This window comes from Neopelma chrysocephalum, unplaced genomic scaffold (genome assembly GCF_003984885.1).
Source record: "Neopelma chrysocephalum unplaced genomic scaffold, ASM398488v2 Primary Assembly neopelma1_84, whole genome shotgun sequence".
NCBI lineage: Eukaryota > Metazoa > Chordata > Aves > Passeriformes > Pipridae > Neopelma > Neopelma chrysocephalum.
This window is the reverse complement of record NW_020897746.1, coordinates 8,664,837-8,677,261: the sequence shown is the minus strand read 5'-3', so window position 1 is coordinate 8,677,261 and position 12,425 is coordinate 8,664,837. Positions and strand designations below refer to the sequence as shown.

Below are 12,425 nucleotides of genomic sequence, written 5' to 3'. Positions count from 1 at the left end.
ATTTCCATCACTTGCTGAGCGTAATAAGCCTTGTTTAAGCCCTTCATTGTGTTTTTGTTTCTCTTTTCCACCTCTTCTCTTTTACAAAGATGGAGAAGTGGCCACTGAGGGGGTTCTCCTCATGAATGCCCATGAATAAATATCAGCAAGATTAAAACAAAAAAAAAAAGGGCAAGAGAAAATTCCTGAGGTTTTTGTTTCAAGCTGTTTACAAATTAAGGCTGATGCCTCTGGGTCAATTGTATTTGTTTTACTTGTGAAGATTATTTCTACAAGTTAACAACTCTGGAAATTTAGGACTTGGACTTGCATTGTCCCAGTAAACTCCTGCAGCGTTTTAACCAGTTATCTTTCTATAAATATTGAGATGCTTTGGATTTATCAAGTGTCTGTGAAAGAAGATAAAGAAACAGTGTGTGGCTTTCATTTTGATAGCAGAAATAGGGCACACATTGTTATTCCTGAGTTGTGTGGCTCTTCCTCGACAGTCAAAAGCAGCTTCAGCGTTTTTGCAGCAAGATTTGTCATGCTGTTTATGTTCTTAGCGGGTCCTCCTCTATTTTCTCCAATTAATTAACAAGGGTTTGGGTCTTCATTTGAATGGATTGCTTTAAACAATTAACTGAATTCCTCAGTTTCTAATTGTATCAGCGTGGAGTTTAGGAAGGGCTGTATCTACTACTACCACTATTATTTCATTATTACTTGAAAGTTCGAGCATCTTCTGTGCTGTTGTTTTTATCAGTCTCTGCAGCCTGCCGGGGAATAGTTCCTGGCAGCCAAGGAGGCTGAAAGAGGTAGGAAATGCTCATGTGATCCTTTTCTCCCTCCTTGGCCTCACACATTGTATGTGACTCAGCTGAGTCCCCTGGAGACTCACTGGACCTGTGCAGCACCGAGCTGGCAAATCCGTCTGGCTCGTCCGAGAAAAACAGTGGGAATCGGTCCTTGTGCAGCCCTGGATCTTTCCATCTTCTCTTTATGACAGCCCCCCTGATTTCCTCCGAGGGTAAAAGTAGTGTCCCTTTAGCAAATGCAACAAGATGGTCAGGGAAAGTTACTATAAATCATTTAATTGTTAATTTAAATCTGAACTAACTTGGCCAGAATGGATTGCGTGGAATGATTTCTGCTGCATCCTCCAAGGCTTCCCCCCTGAATCTGGACAAGATGTCTGGCCAGAGATGAGTTTGGTGGAAGCACAGACCAGCCAGCTTGTGCCATTTCATTTTCTGCCTGTGCTTTTTCAAGAGAAAACTAATTCCTGAAATTCTCCTGCTAAGATTGTGAGAGCCTTCAGTTCAAAACAAACTCTCTGCTCAAACCCCGAGATAAATGAAGCAGAAGGGTATTAAAATACTCTTGGACAACCTCATTGTCTGTTTCTAGAATATTGTCTGAGCAGTTCTTTAAGGGCAGGACTGGAATCACACGTGGAAGGATTGGCTCCAGGTGCTTTCTGCAGAACCCTCTTGGTGCTCTGGTGTCTCTGCTATTCTCATGAGCCCCGGGGTTTATTGGCCTGCAAACCTTTCCTGGTGCTGAAGGCTTTCTCTTGAGTTATCCAGGGAAATTGAAGACAGCAGCTAATTGCTTTGCAGTCCAATGGAACCTTGTAACACTAGAATAGAAAGGTCTGAGTGAACAGGAAAAGCCAGATGCTGCTTGGGCTGTTCAGGTGACACAAACACACATCCTGGATGCATTAGCATGGATTTGCTGGACAGGGGGGAGAAGGATGAAAATGAGAAAACACTTGGATGATCACCATCAACATTGAAGCAAGATGTACAAGCCTCTGTGCCTGAGCTGCCTGTCTGGGCAATGAGTACAGGCACAGCCTTCCCTCATGGACTGATGGGAATATACGGTCAGATTTAATCTTATATGTTTTTTCCAACTCAAGTGACTCTGTGATTCCATATAAAGCATTCACATTGTTGCATATCTAGGTCATATAAGAAGATGTATAAATGGCATTATTTCTCTAGCAAATAATCCTGTAGGCATTCAAAATGAAAGGTTAAAGTTCCCCTTTTGGTGAGTTAAGAAATAAACAGCCTCATATTCTGCAGTCCCCTTTGTCAGGAGCGGGGCAGCCTTACAATCGCCGCTCCACCGGGGTCTTGCACTTGCCACTTCCCTTGGAAATATGCCAGGGAAAGCTCAGAAGGGATACATTCCCATTTTGTTTCATCCTTTTATTTTCTCTGGCTGTATAAAGCTCTATTCTTGCATTCTCATCCCCCCGTCCATCTCGGTTTTTGGGTGTTTGCCTTTATCTTCCTCTGCTGTGGCTTTTGTTCACCACCAATAATGAAAAGCGCTGTCATTCCTATTGTTGTTAGTAAATAACTCTTGGTTTAGAGGAAACATGGTTCAAACAGTAATTTTTCTTTAACATGGAAGTTCACAGGCCCAGAATATTCCATGGAGTCAAAGGATTGTCAGTGTTCAGGTGTTACTTTTTGGTGTTGTATGTGGACAGTCTTCCTGAAATGAGCTGTTTTCTGAGAAAACTTGTCAAGTGTAACAGGTCGGTGTGGTTAAAACAAAGGGAATGTTGGCAGTTTAGAGGAATGAATGGGTAAAGTAGAATGAGTTGCTTTTCATGAGCAAATGCCTTTATGAGAGAGACGAGAGTATTTCTTTGCGATAAACCAGTTTTTTTCATCAAAAGCAAAAGTCTGTTTTGTAATAATGGTTGTGACACGTGAGTAGTTGAATTTTGAGCAGTATTACCATAATTAGCTTCATAACCACCTTATTTCAGTAGTATCCTGATTGGGTTGCAAATATTAGTTGTTTCAGAAATACCTTGTGGAAGTTGCCTTAGGGTTGTTTGTCTTTCTGAGTCCCTGAGGCCAATTTTTACCATCTTTCCAAGCCACGGGGAGGCAGCCAGGAGAGAGGAACCTGCAACAGCCCTCACAAGGGTCAGTCTCTCAAACTGCCCTCAGCTTTCCATTCCTATGGACACTTTGGATTAGGATTATCCGTGAGCCACAGGCCTGCAGTGCTTTGCCAGGTGGTGCAAGTGCAGCAGGAGTTGAATTCCTTTCCCCAGTGAAGGCCGGGTGGTAACTCAGCGTCACCCCCTCGGTGTGGGGAGCACTGGGATGTGCTGTGGAGGTGAATGGTTGGGCTCAGGGCCAGCCTGGAGCTGCTGCTGCTGCTCAACAGGGCGGAACAAGCCAGGCTGAAGTCCAGAGTGTTCTCCTTGTGCTCTCCAGTGCTCCAGGAAAACCTGTTACCTGAGATATTTGTGGAGCTCCCTCGGATCTGGTGGCCCTGCTGAGGTGCTTTTGGCACTGTGGGCCTCCAGTAGTTCTGTTTGGGCTTGTGGGGTCATGGAATAACCCAGATAAAAACAGTGGAAATCCCATGATCTTTTCAAAGGAGAGTTTTATGACTCTTGTCCCTTCCTGGTGCTTCACAGGTGGATGTTGTAGAGATGCCTATATAAAATATTTTATGAGTGTGAAATTCTACTCTTTGAATTTTCTAACTGTGCTCTTTCCTGAACATGCAGTTACAAACACCACCCACTAGGGATTCTGGACCCATACCCTCTTTCATTGCAAACTGTTTGAGACTTAGTATTAAATTACTGGTTACAGTAATACTAAATATAATGAGAATAAATCTTGTTGTCAGATTGGACTAACAGGTTTTGAGGAGACTCTTCAGAAGCTTTCCCAAGGAAGCTGTCAGGAGAACTGAGGGAATGAAGACAGGGAGGGAAGCAAAAAGGGAATATTGAGTATTAAACTGGGTGCATACAAGTGTCCACATGTAATTTGTTTGTTCACAATCAGGTACTGGTATTTAATAGTTCCCTGCAGAAGGCAGACTGATACTAATCTCTGTCATTTATCCAGATATTTTAAAATGAATATTTTTTAAATACTCCTACAGAGAGGAAGATTCAGAAAGTGAGAAGGATAAGAAAATCTGGTACTACAGCACAAAGATCCAGCTGGCAGAGTTGATTGAATGCCTGGACAAAGATTACTGGGAAGCTGACCTATGCAAAACCCTGGATGAGATGCGTGAGGAGGTTCATCGGCACATGGACGTGACAGAAGATCTCACAAACAAAGCAAGGGGCAACAACAAGTCTTTCCTTTCTGCAGCAAATGGTAAGAATATTTTCTTTAATGGGAATAAATGTTGCACTTTGAATTTATTTCATATCAGAAGCAGGATTTATGTCGTGCTATTTGTGCTCTGTGGCTCTGTAGGGGGTTGTTTATTTATTGATGACAACGTACTTTCTGTTGTAGACGAAATTTTGGACATCATCAGAGCAAGAAAAGGAGAAATAGTGGAAGATAAAAACACGGGAGATGATGAAGGAGAAAAGGCGAAAAGTGATGGTGATAATGACCAGACAGATGCTGAGAGAGACAAGGAAGAATCTGGAGATCAAGATAAAATTGAGGAAACACAGAATGAGCAAGATGTGGAAAAAGAGAAAACAGAAGGTAAAACAAATCTGACTGTGCTTTAACAGCTCCATTTCAGTGAAGTGAATCTTTAGTTAAGAGCTTCACATTTCTTTAAGTGTTAATGTGATGCTTTTTTTTGGTATGATTCTCTAAGATATTTTTGAATTAGGTGATATTTGACAGTTCCTTTGTGCTTGCATGTTGTAGTTGTTTTTCTTGTTAAGTAATTGCACCAATTTTCCTACTTCTATGCAGCTTCTAGATCCCCTGCCTTGAGGTACAGGAGGCACTTACAGGTTGTGATCAACAGGTTTATAGTAAGCCATATTACATCATTTTTAACTTTTTCCTCATCACAGGGGGTTTGTTCTTTGATTCTGAGACAATACTGTCTCATAGCAAAAGGAAAGAAAAGGAAAAAACTCCATATTTTTCAGCATTATCAACCAACCAAAAAGCTGCTGCAGTTGCTTTCTATGGACGATGCCAAATGACATCCTAAGGCATAATAAAGAATATCCCTAAAGTTTTGTTGTGGTTTTACTGTAGAGGCAACAGTCGTTGGGGATAAAAGTAACTGTGTGACACCAAGCACTGATGACAACACCACAAATCCTTCTGCAGGAGACAGTAGTTGCCCTGAAGGGAAGAACGTGGGGTGTCAGTCAGAAACCCTTGATAGCAACAACGTGGCAGAGAAGAAGGTGGCACCAGAGCTCCCCCTGGAACTCTCAGGTACAGAGGGCACTGTTACCAAGGCCTCTGTAATTTGGGGAATCTGTGAAGGTTTTCTCTCTGATTTGTCCACTAAAACCATTCCCAGTGTATATCACTCATGCTGTTTGCTTGCAGTGCCATCCTTACTGCTACGTTGTCATTATTAACATTTCAGAGTTAATTTTCTTGCAACTGGTGCTTGAAATCCGTGATCCTCTGTGACAAGAGCATTGTTTCCATGCCTTCTGAAGATGACTATGGCTAAGCTTTTTATTTTCTATTTTCCTTATATTTTATTTTTTCCATAGTGATCCATGATGATTGTTAGCGTCCTCTCAGAGTTTATTTCAAATTCTAATTTGCTACTGGCTCGTTTATTATTTTAACCTCTCATTTACTGTATAAATGACTAACAAACAAAGCATTTTCATTCAATGTGAAAAAAGTTTCATTCAAGGTTAAAATTGTCATGGTAGGAATTTTAAACAGATTGAAGAATTGTAAGCACAGGGGCTCTTGTGTTTTAATGTGTTTTTTGTTCTGCCATGTCATGATTCAAATGACATAATATATATTATTTAATTAAAATAACCTAACCAAACTTTTGCTTTAGGAATAAATGGGACTTGACTAAATGTAACTTAAATTGTCAGTGCACTATTTCAGAATTATTTTCTATTACATTTAGAATTATATTCTGTACAAGATTTACCAAATAACCAAGTGTTGTTCTAAACAGCTGATTACTGTTCAAATGATGAGGATTTTATTTTCAGTTCTTCAAAATCTAAACATGCTCTAATCTGTGTTGTGGCCATACTCAGTGTGTTATGTTTTAAAAAGTGGTGGTAAATGTTTTCCCTCCTACAGAAATAGTTTTCCATGCAGGGACAGATTGTAGTCCTTGAACTTGTGAAAGTCAGTGCATCCAAACCTTGTAATAGACTTTCTTAACAGGAGGACAAAATAAAAATTAAGATTAATCTGTAATCTGGAAGCCTCATAATACACCCTTTTAGTACAGAAAATGTCTTAGTGCATGAGACAAACCCCACATATTTTAGATACTTGGCCAAATATTTTTGCCTGTTCTCATATTTTTTTATTCCCTTTTAAAGTTGTTAAATTGAGGTGTAATTGGAAAGATACATATCTTATAATTTGGTTTCAGACACATTTCTGGGTTTGTATTTTATTTTAAAGATTTACTTATGTATTTTTCGTTATTTATTATACTTTCACAAGTACTTTTCTCCTTCCAAAGCTTCTGGAAGTTAAATTAGTGGGTTATTTTTTTGTAGGAAAGTGTGTGTGGAGAGGGTTTTTCCTTGTGTCTAATTTATTATATTCACCATGATGCTTGTGTTCCTACTATGAAATTCCAGATTGAGACTCTCCTTTCAGAGGGAGGGAAGGATACTGAACCAGGATCAGTGAGGCAGTTCCACCCAAAGAGGGGGAAAATAAGAGTAAATTCAAAGTTAGATGAGAATGTCTGTCACCATCCTTGTTAAATGTAATCTGGATATTAGTCTTAATTAATTAAGGTCTGATTTGGGTGCTTCCATTCTATAAACAGGCATGAAAACAGTTCCATTAGTAAAAAGGGAAGTGGGTCAATAGGGGTGGTCACCCACTGGACAAAGCCAGAAATGAAGATGCATTCAGGTTAAGGATCCTCTAAGAATCCCAGAATATTAATCTTGCTGCTAGGGGTGAATATTCCACAAAAATCAGGTTTTTATTCTCTCGCCTTTCTTAACAACAACAGAATTCCTGATGTTTTGGGAGGATTCTGGAAACAGAAAGATCTTGTAGTTTTTAACCAGCTGAACTGTGTCTCTTTAGCACAAAATCCAGAAGAAATGGCTGGTTTGAGGGACAGGGGCTTGTTCCTGCTGGGAATGTGGAGTGGTTTATTTGGAGGAAGCTCCAGGTCACTGATGTTTAGTCCAAAGGTCCTATTGGGGCAGCACAACAGGTGAGGTGACAATAATCCCACAGTGTCAAGACACACAAACAAGGACAACTGGGGAGCAAGAACCCACATGGAGACCCATCAGACTGTAAGGAAGGGGCTGATATTATAAGAGGGCTGATATTTCCAGTGGTGCCAATTGAACTGAAATCTGGGGGATTCCTCAGAATTAATGAGCTGAAGACGAGACAATCAACAACTCTGTGGTAAACAAGGGGAACTGAAAGGTCTGTGCTTTGAGGGACAGGTAAAACACAAGAAAGCCAAAAGAGGGAAAATCATAGGAGTTGCAGGAAGACCAGATTTTATGAAGTCTGAATTCTAAATGCAAAACAAAGCCTCAGTAGAGGGTTCTCTGTGTGTGCATCTGGAGGAAAAAAATTGTCTTGGATGAAATATGAATGTGTCTTAAACACCAGTATGAATTTCAATTCTTCAGAGCTGTAAAAGTTGAAACTGCTCAAAACAGAACAGAAAGTACTTTCAGGGATACAGTGCTCTGAAGGGAATGAATATTTTATGAATGTTTCCCTCCAATCCAGCAAAACATGTTCATCTGACTTTTTCTGGTGAAAACTTTAAAGCTTAAAAAAATTGCCTTGATCCAATTTAAAAGAAGAAAAAAAAAACAACTAAAAATGAAGTTGTTCTTTTGTAGAAGAAACTGGTCAGATGATCCCCAGCAACAGCAGCAGTGGGTCTGCTGCACCTCCACAGCCAGATGTTGAAAACAGCAGTGGCAGTGAGCAGAACGACTCCATCAGGACTCTGGATGATGCTGAAAATGCAGAGAGGGGATCCCAGACTTCAGAGGACATAGGTAATAATAATAATAATAATAATAATAATAATGTCTCCAACTTTCATTTTATGCCTCTTTTCACTGAACTTCTTTTTCTTCTTGTCGTAACTTCTATACATCAACAGAAAACTCCCAGTTTTTAAGTTTGTTTTAAAAACCTTTTTTTTTTTTTTTTTCCTGGGCAGGAGAGAAATCTAATGGTGAAAGAAGTGATTCTCCAGGAGCAGGAAGAGGCACACCAGGCTCTACACGAATGCTCACCAGGTTGAGGAATCCAGACAGCAAACTGAGCCAGATGAAAAACCAGCAGGTTGCTGCTGCAGCACAGGAAGCAAATAAGTTATATAAAGAAACCAGAGAGGTTTGTTCACATCTTGGAAAACTCAAAGGAGTGCAAAAAACGTTCTAGAGAAATGCTAATTTATTTAAATAATAGTAAACTTTTATTTAAAAATCAAAAAGTGATTTTGGCAGGCAGTGGAGGTACATAAAAAGCAGTAATAATAGATTAGCAAATGATGAAATTATACTGTCACAGGAAGCTTTATTTCTCCTTGTCTTTTGTCTGTGCTCTCTTGGTTGCTCTCTGCAGAGTGATCTGACAGTGACCCAATGCACTGGTGTAAATGTTTTGTGTCACTGTGGGTCGTTTGTTGGGGTTTGGATGGTTTGTTTTGATTCTGGTTTTTTCAAGTAGCCCAGTTTGTCCAGGAAGGAAGCGTTTGACTGTTGGGAGTTCATTGCGGTTCGTTGGATATTGTTTGGTGTATTAATTTTATTTTTGTTAACTGATTTTCCATAGGAAGTTAGCATTTAGTGTATTTGTTGAGAAACAAATTGGACCAGTGACTTTATCCATGCCATGTTTTCAAAGTCCAAGATAATTGTTTGCTTTGCTCTGTGTCTGAATTGTGTGATGTACCAAGGAGGGGGTTCACAGAAAGCTTGGCTGAGTTTAGTGAAGCTGTTTTCCCAAAGCTCTCTCTCCCTCCATAGGCATAATTCAGAGCAGAAAAACAGGTTCCTGTTTGGACTGTGGAACCTGGATAGTGCCTTTTTTTAATGTTAAAGTTGATCCTGGGAATATCCTAACTCTGTTTACAATCAGTGATGGAGTACATATATTGGATAAACAGTTATTTGCTTCTACAAAGTGAGGCAGGGTGTTTTTATTCTTTTACAGATAGACAATTGAAGCCTAAATCATAAGTAAATAATCATAAATAAGCAAATAGAAATATTGGAAACTTAAATGTGCATCTTTAAAATCATTGTTTCTTCCATAAGGTCCTGGTGGTGAACTCTCAAGGCGAAGTCTCCCGAGTGAACACTAAGAAGGACGTTGTGATTAAAGGAAATATGAACAATTACTTCAAGTTGGGGCAGGAGGGGAAGTACAGAGTTTATCACAACCAATATGCCACCAATTCCTTTGCATTGAACAAGCACCAGCACAGGGAGGACCACGACAAGAGACGACACCTCTCCCATAAATTCTGCCTGACCCCAGCTGGGGAGTTCAAGTGGAACGGGTCTGTGCATGGCTCCAAAGTCCTGACCATCTCCACCTTGAGGCTCACCATTATTCAGCTGGAAAACAACATCCCAGCCTCATTCCTTCACCCTAACTGGGCTTCCCACAGGTAAATTAAGAAGTGGGAATACATATTCTCTTGTTTTACTTTCATTTTTGCTAACAGTGTTAATAAGCAATGGTCTTCATTTTTTCAAGTCAGTGCTTCTGTATATTAAAATATAAGATAATGTGTCTTTATGGTAGATGGCTAAAAGAATTGTACATCTGACTAAAATATTGAAGTATAGGAGTCTTTATCCTACCATTAAACCTATTAACACAATATACTGTATTAGTGATGTACATGTTTCAGGTTTTGCTCTGTTTTCCACTTTAGGTCTAACTGGATTAAGGCTGTTCAGATGTGCAGCAAGCCCAGAGAATTTGCACTAGCACTGGCTATATTGGAGTGTGCAATTAAACCAGTTGTCATGCTGCCCATCTGGAGGGAATCCTTGGGGCACACAAGGTAAAATTAATACGTATTAAAATATTTTTGAATATGAGAACTTCCTTTGGTTTACAATTACTAGTTCCTCTAAGCCTCTAAGAATTATGTTTAAATTGAGTCAGTCATTCAGCCCTTGAAGTGCTTTTTCTCAACCAGAAACACTGACAAGGCATGACAGCATTTTTATAGTGTCATTGCCCCTGTGTTTGTTTTATTTGAGCTACAGTCTCAAAGTGCCAAAACTTTGGGGCAGTAGAAAAGCAAATTTCAACACTCTTAAGTTCAGTGAAGTCTGGTTTTTGTCTCCCATTGGTGTCATAGGAGCAGAAAATGGATGTGTCTGATATTAGACACAGTTGCAGGCAGCTGTGTTTGCTTTACTGGAATAGCCACAAAAAGTGGTGTCACTGTTGCAAGTAATACATAAAACCTGATTCTGGGCATTCCTCTAAACTTCAGATATTTAAAGTTATTTAAAGGGGCACTATGTGCTGTTGGCTTCTTTATATTTGCTTACAAGATCCTGTACTTAAATGCACTTAAATCTGTTTGGGTTAGATTACGCAGAATGACAGCAATAGAAAGAGAAGAAAAGGAGAAAGTGAAAAAAAAAGAGAGGAAACAAGAGGAAGAAGAAACCATGCAGCAAGCTACGTGGGTGAAGTACACATTTCCTGTCAAACATCAGGTGAGGTTTCCTTCTGTGGGAAGAACAAGGAAAATACAGAAATGGTTGATTTCTGACTCTTTTTCTGTTTGCATTTTCAACTTAACTGTGTTAATGTCCTTGTGTTACTCCCTGCCCATGAATTCAAGCACATAATCTTGGCCTGAACTGCCTTTGATCTGTGTGATGTTCTCAGTGACACTGCCTGAGGTGACACCTTTGTCTGCCAGATGCAGCTTTTCCAATTGGAAGGTTCTGGGTGGTCACTGGAGTCTATAGGTCTGTCCCTGCCCAGTGCTCCCCTCCCTCTTCCCAAAAAATCCACTACCTGTACTTTGGAAGGTTGTATAATGAGATGGGATCTACTATAGAAACCTCTTTATATTCTCCTACAAATGATATTAACTGCTTTTGTTGGAGTGGTTTGTTGCTCTGCACTTCTTGTAACAAACGTACAGGTTGATTCAAAAACTGCTATAATCTTTCAGCTTTTAGGTAGATTCTCACTATTACATTAAATAAATAAGATTTTTAGATGTTACTATGATAGAATCAATTGAATTATCAACAGATGTATCTTTAAATTTAGATAGTATATTATTTCACAAGTATACTTCAAAAGTCTGTAAAATAAAGTTGTTTTTTTTTAATTCATCTTTGGTTTTAAAATGTAAACAATAATGCAGCAAATAGCATCATTAATGCTACTATTTTAAAAATATTGACAGGTTTGGAAGCAAAAAGGAGAGGAATACAGAGTAACAGGATATGGTGGCTGGAGCTGGATTAGTAAAACCCATGTGCACAGGTTTATGCCCAAACTGCCAGGAAATACTAATGCAAATTACAGAAAATTGCTATCAAGTAAGTGTTTGCATTGCTTACACATTTTTTTAATTACACTTAATTATCTGTATGTGATATTTCTTGTGCAGACTTTAGGAATAATGTTCCAGGGAAGCTTTTGTGGATATTTGCTAATCTTTGTCAGTGTAACACGTTCAGTTGTCACAGATATTTTCAGCTACATTAAATTGTTTCAGTTATGAAGGTGTGTGTAATATTTGTACAGCTTTGAATAGGCTTGTCCAAATTAAAGGTAGATCAAAATTGTGTAGATAATCAAACCCAAAAAGTAACATCTAAAGTGTTGGGGTGTGTATATATATTCAGTATTACACTAAGTTTAACCTGTGATGTTACCACTGCATACTTAATTCTCTTTCTGAGTTTCACTAATGATGTGCAAATGATTTGAGAGGTTAAATTAACATACATGACAGTGTGGCAGAGTACAGAAAAAATTCTGAATAATTGAAATAATTTAATTAATTCGTTAATAGCAAAGAGCGAAGATGAAAAATGCAACTTGGATAAACGAAAAGGGCCCACTAAGGTAAAAACAGAGAAAGACAGAGCAAAGGATTCTCGTGATGTGCAAGCAAAAGACAAAGCAGATGTTTCAGAAACCTTGGAGAAAGTGAAAGAAGAAAAGTTGCCTGAAGACAAAGTAGAAGTTGATACAATTTCTGAAAACTTGGATCAGGCAAAAGGCACAGGTGATAATCTTTTGTTATTGTAAAACTACCTGATCATTACACAATTAAAAGCCTGGAACCTCAGAAATAACTATTGAAAAACTGTGTAACACGTTTTGTCGAGACATCAAAGTGTCTCGGTGCTTATTATCCATTGTAATAGTGTCTGAAGTTTTTGTTCTTTTTTTTCCTTGAAATCTATTAATATGCTAAAAGTTCTGTTTATTTCTTAGTACTTTATGTAA

The 12,425-nt window shown here is 39.0% G+C and overlaps 1 protein-coding gene across 19 annotated transcripts in view; it reads left to right on the top strand.

Moving 5' to 3' along the window:
• BPTF (bromodomain PHD finger transcription factor) overlaps positions 1 to 12,425 on the top strand; it is a 62,010-nt gene that overhangs the window by 15,118 nt on the left and 34,467 nt on the right. For 17 of the 19 annotated variants that reach the window (XR_003535637.1, XR_003535636.1, XR_003535635.1 and 14 more), the window contains exons 3-12: positions 3,919 to 4,142; positions 4,287 to 4,487; positions 5,001 to 5,186; positions 7,805 to 7,966; positions 8,134 to 8,309; positions 9,236 to 9,591; positions 9,862 to 9,993; positions 10,534 to 10,663; positions 11,371 to 11,506; positions 11,986 to 12,201. Coding sequence is in view for 16 of the 19 variants with exons in the window: in XM_027691979.1 (XP_027547780.1) it covers positions 3,919 to 4,142; positions 4,287 to 4,487; positions 5,001 to 5,186; positions 7,805 to 7,966; positions 8,134 to 8,309; positions 9,236 to 9,591; positions 9,862 to 9,993; positions 10,534 to 10,663; positions 11,371 to 11,506; positions 11,986 to 12,201 (1,919 nt within the window). In the remaining 3 variants the exon portion in view is untranslated. The remainder of the gene's footprint in view (positions 1 to 3,918; positions 4,143 to 4,286; positions 4,488 to 5,000; positions 5,187 to 7,804; positions 7,967 to 8,133; positions 8,310 to 9,235; positions 9,592 to 9,861; positions 9,994 to 10,533; positions 10,664 to 11,370; positions 11,507 to 11,985; positions 12,202 to 12,425) is intronic. The other 2 variants (XM_027691985.1, XM_027691989.1) reach the window with 2 other exon arrangements.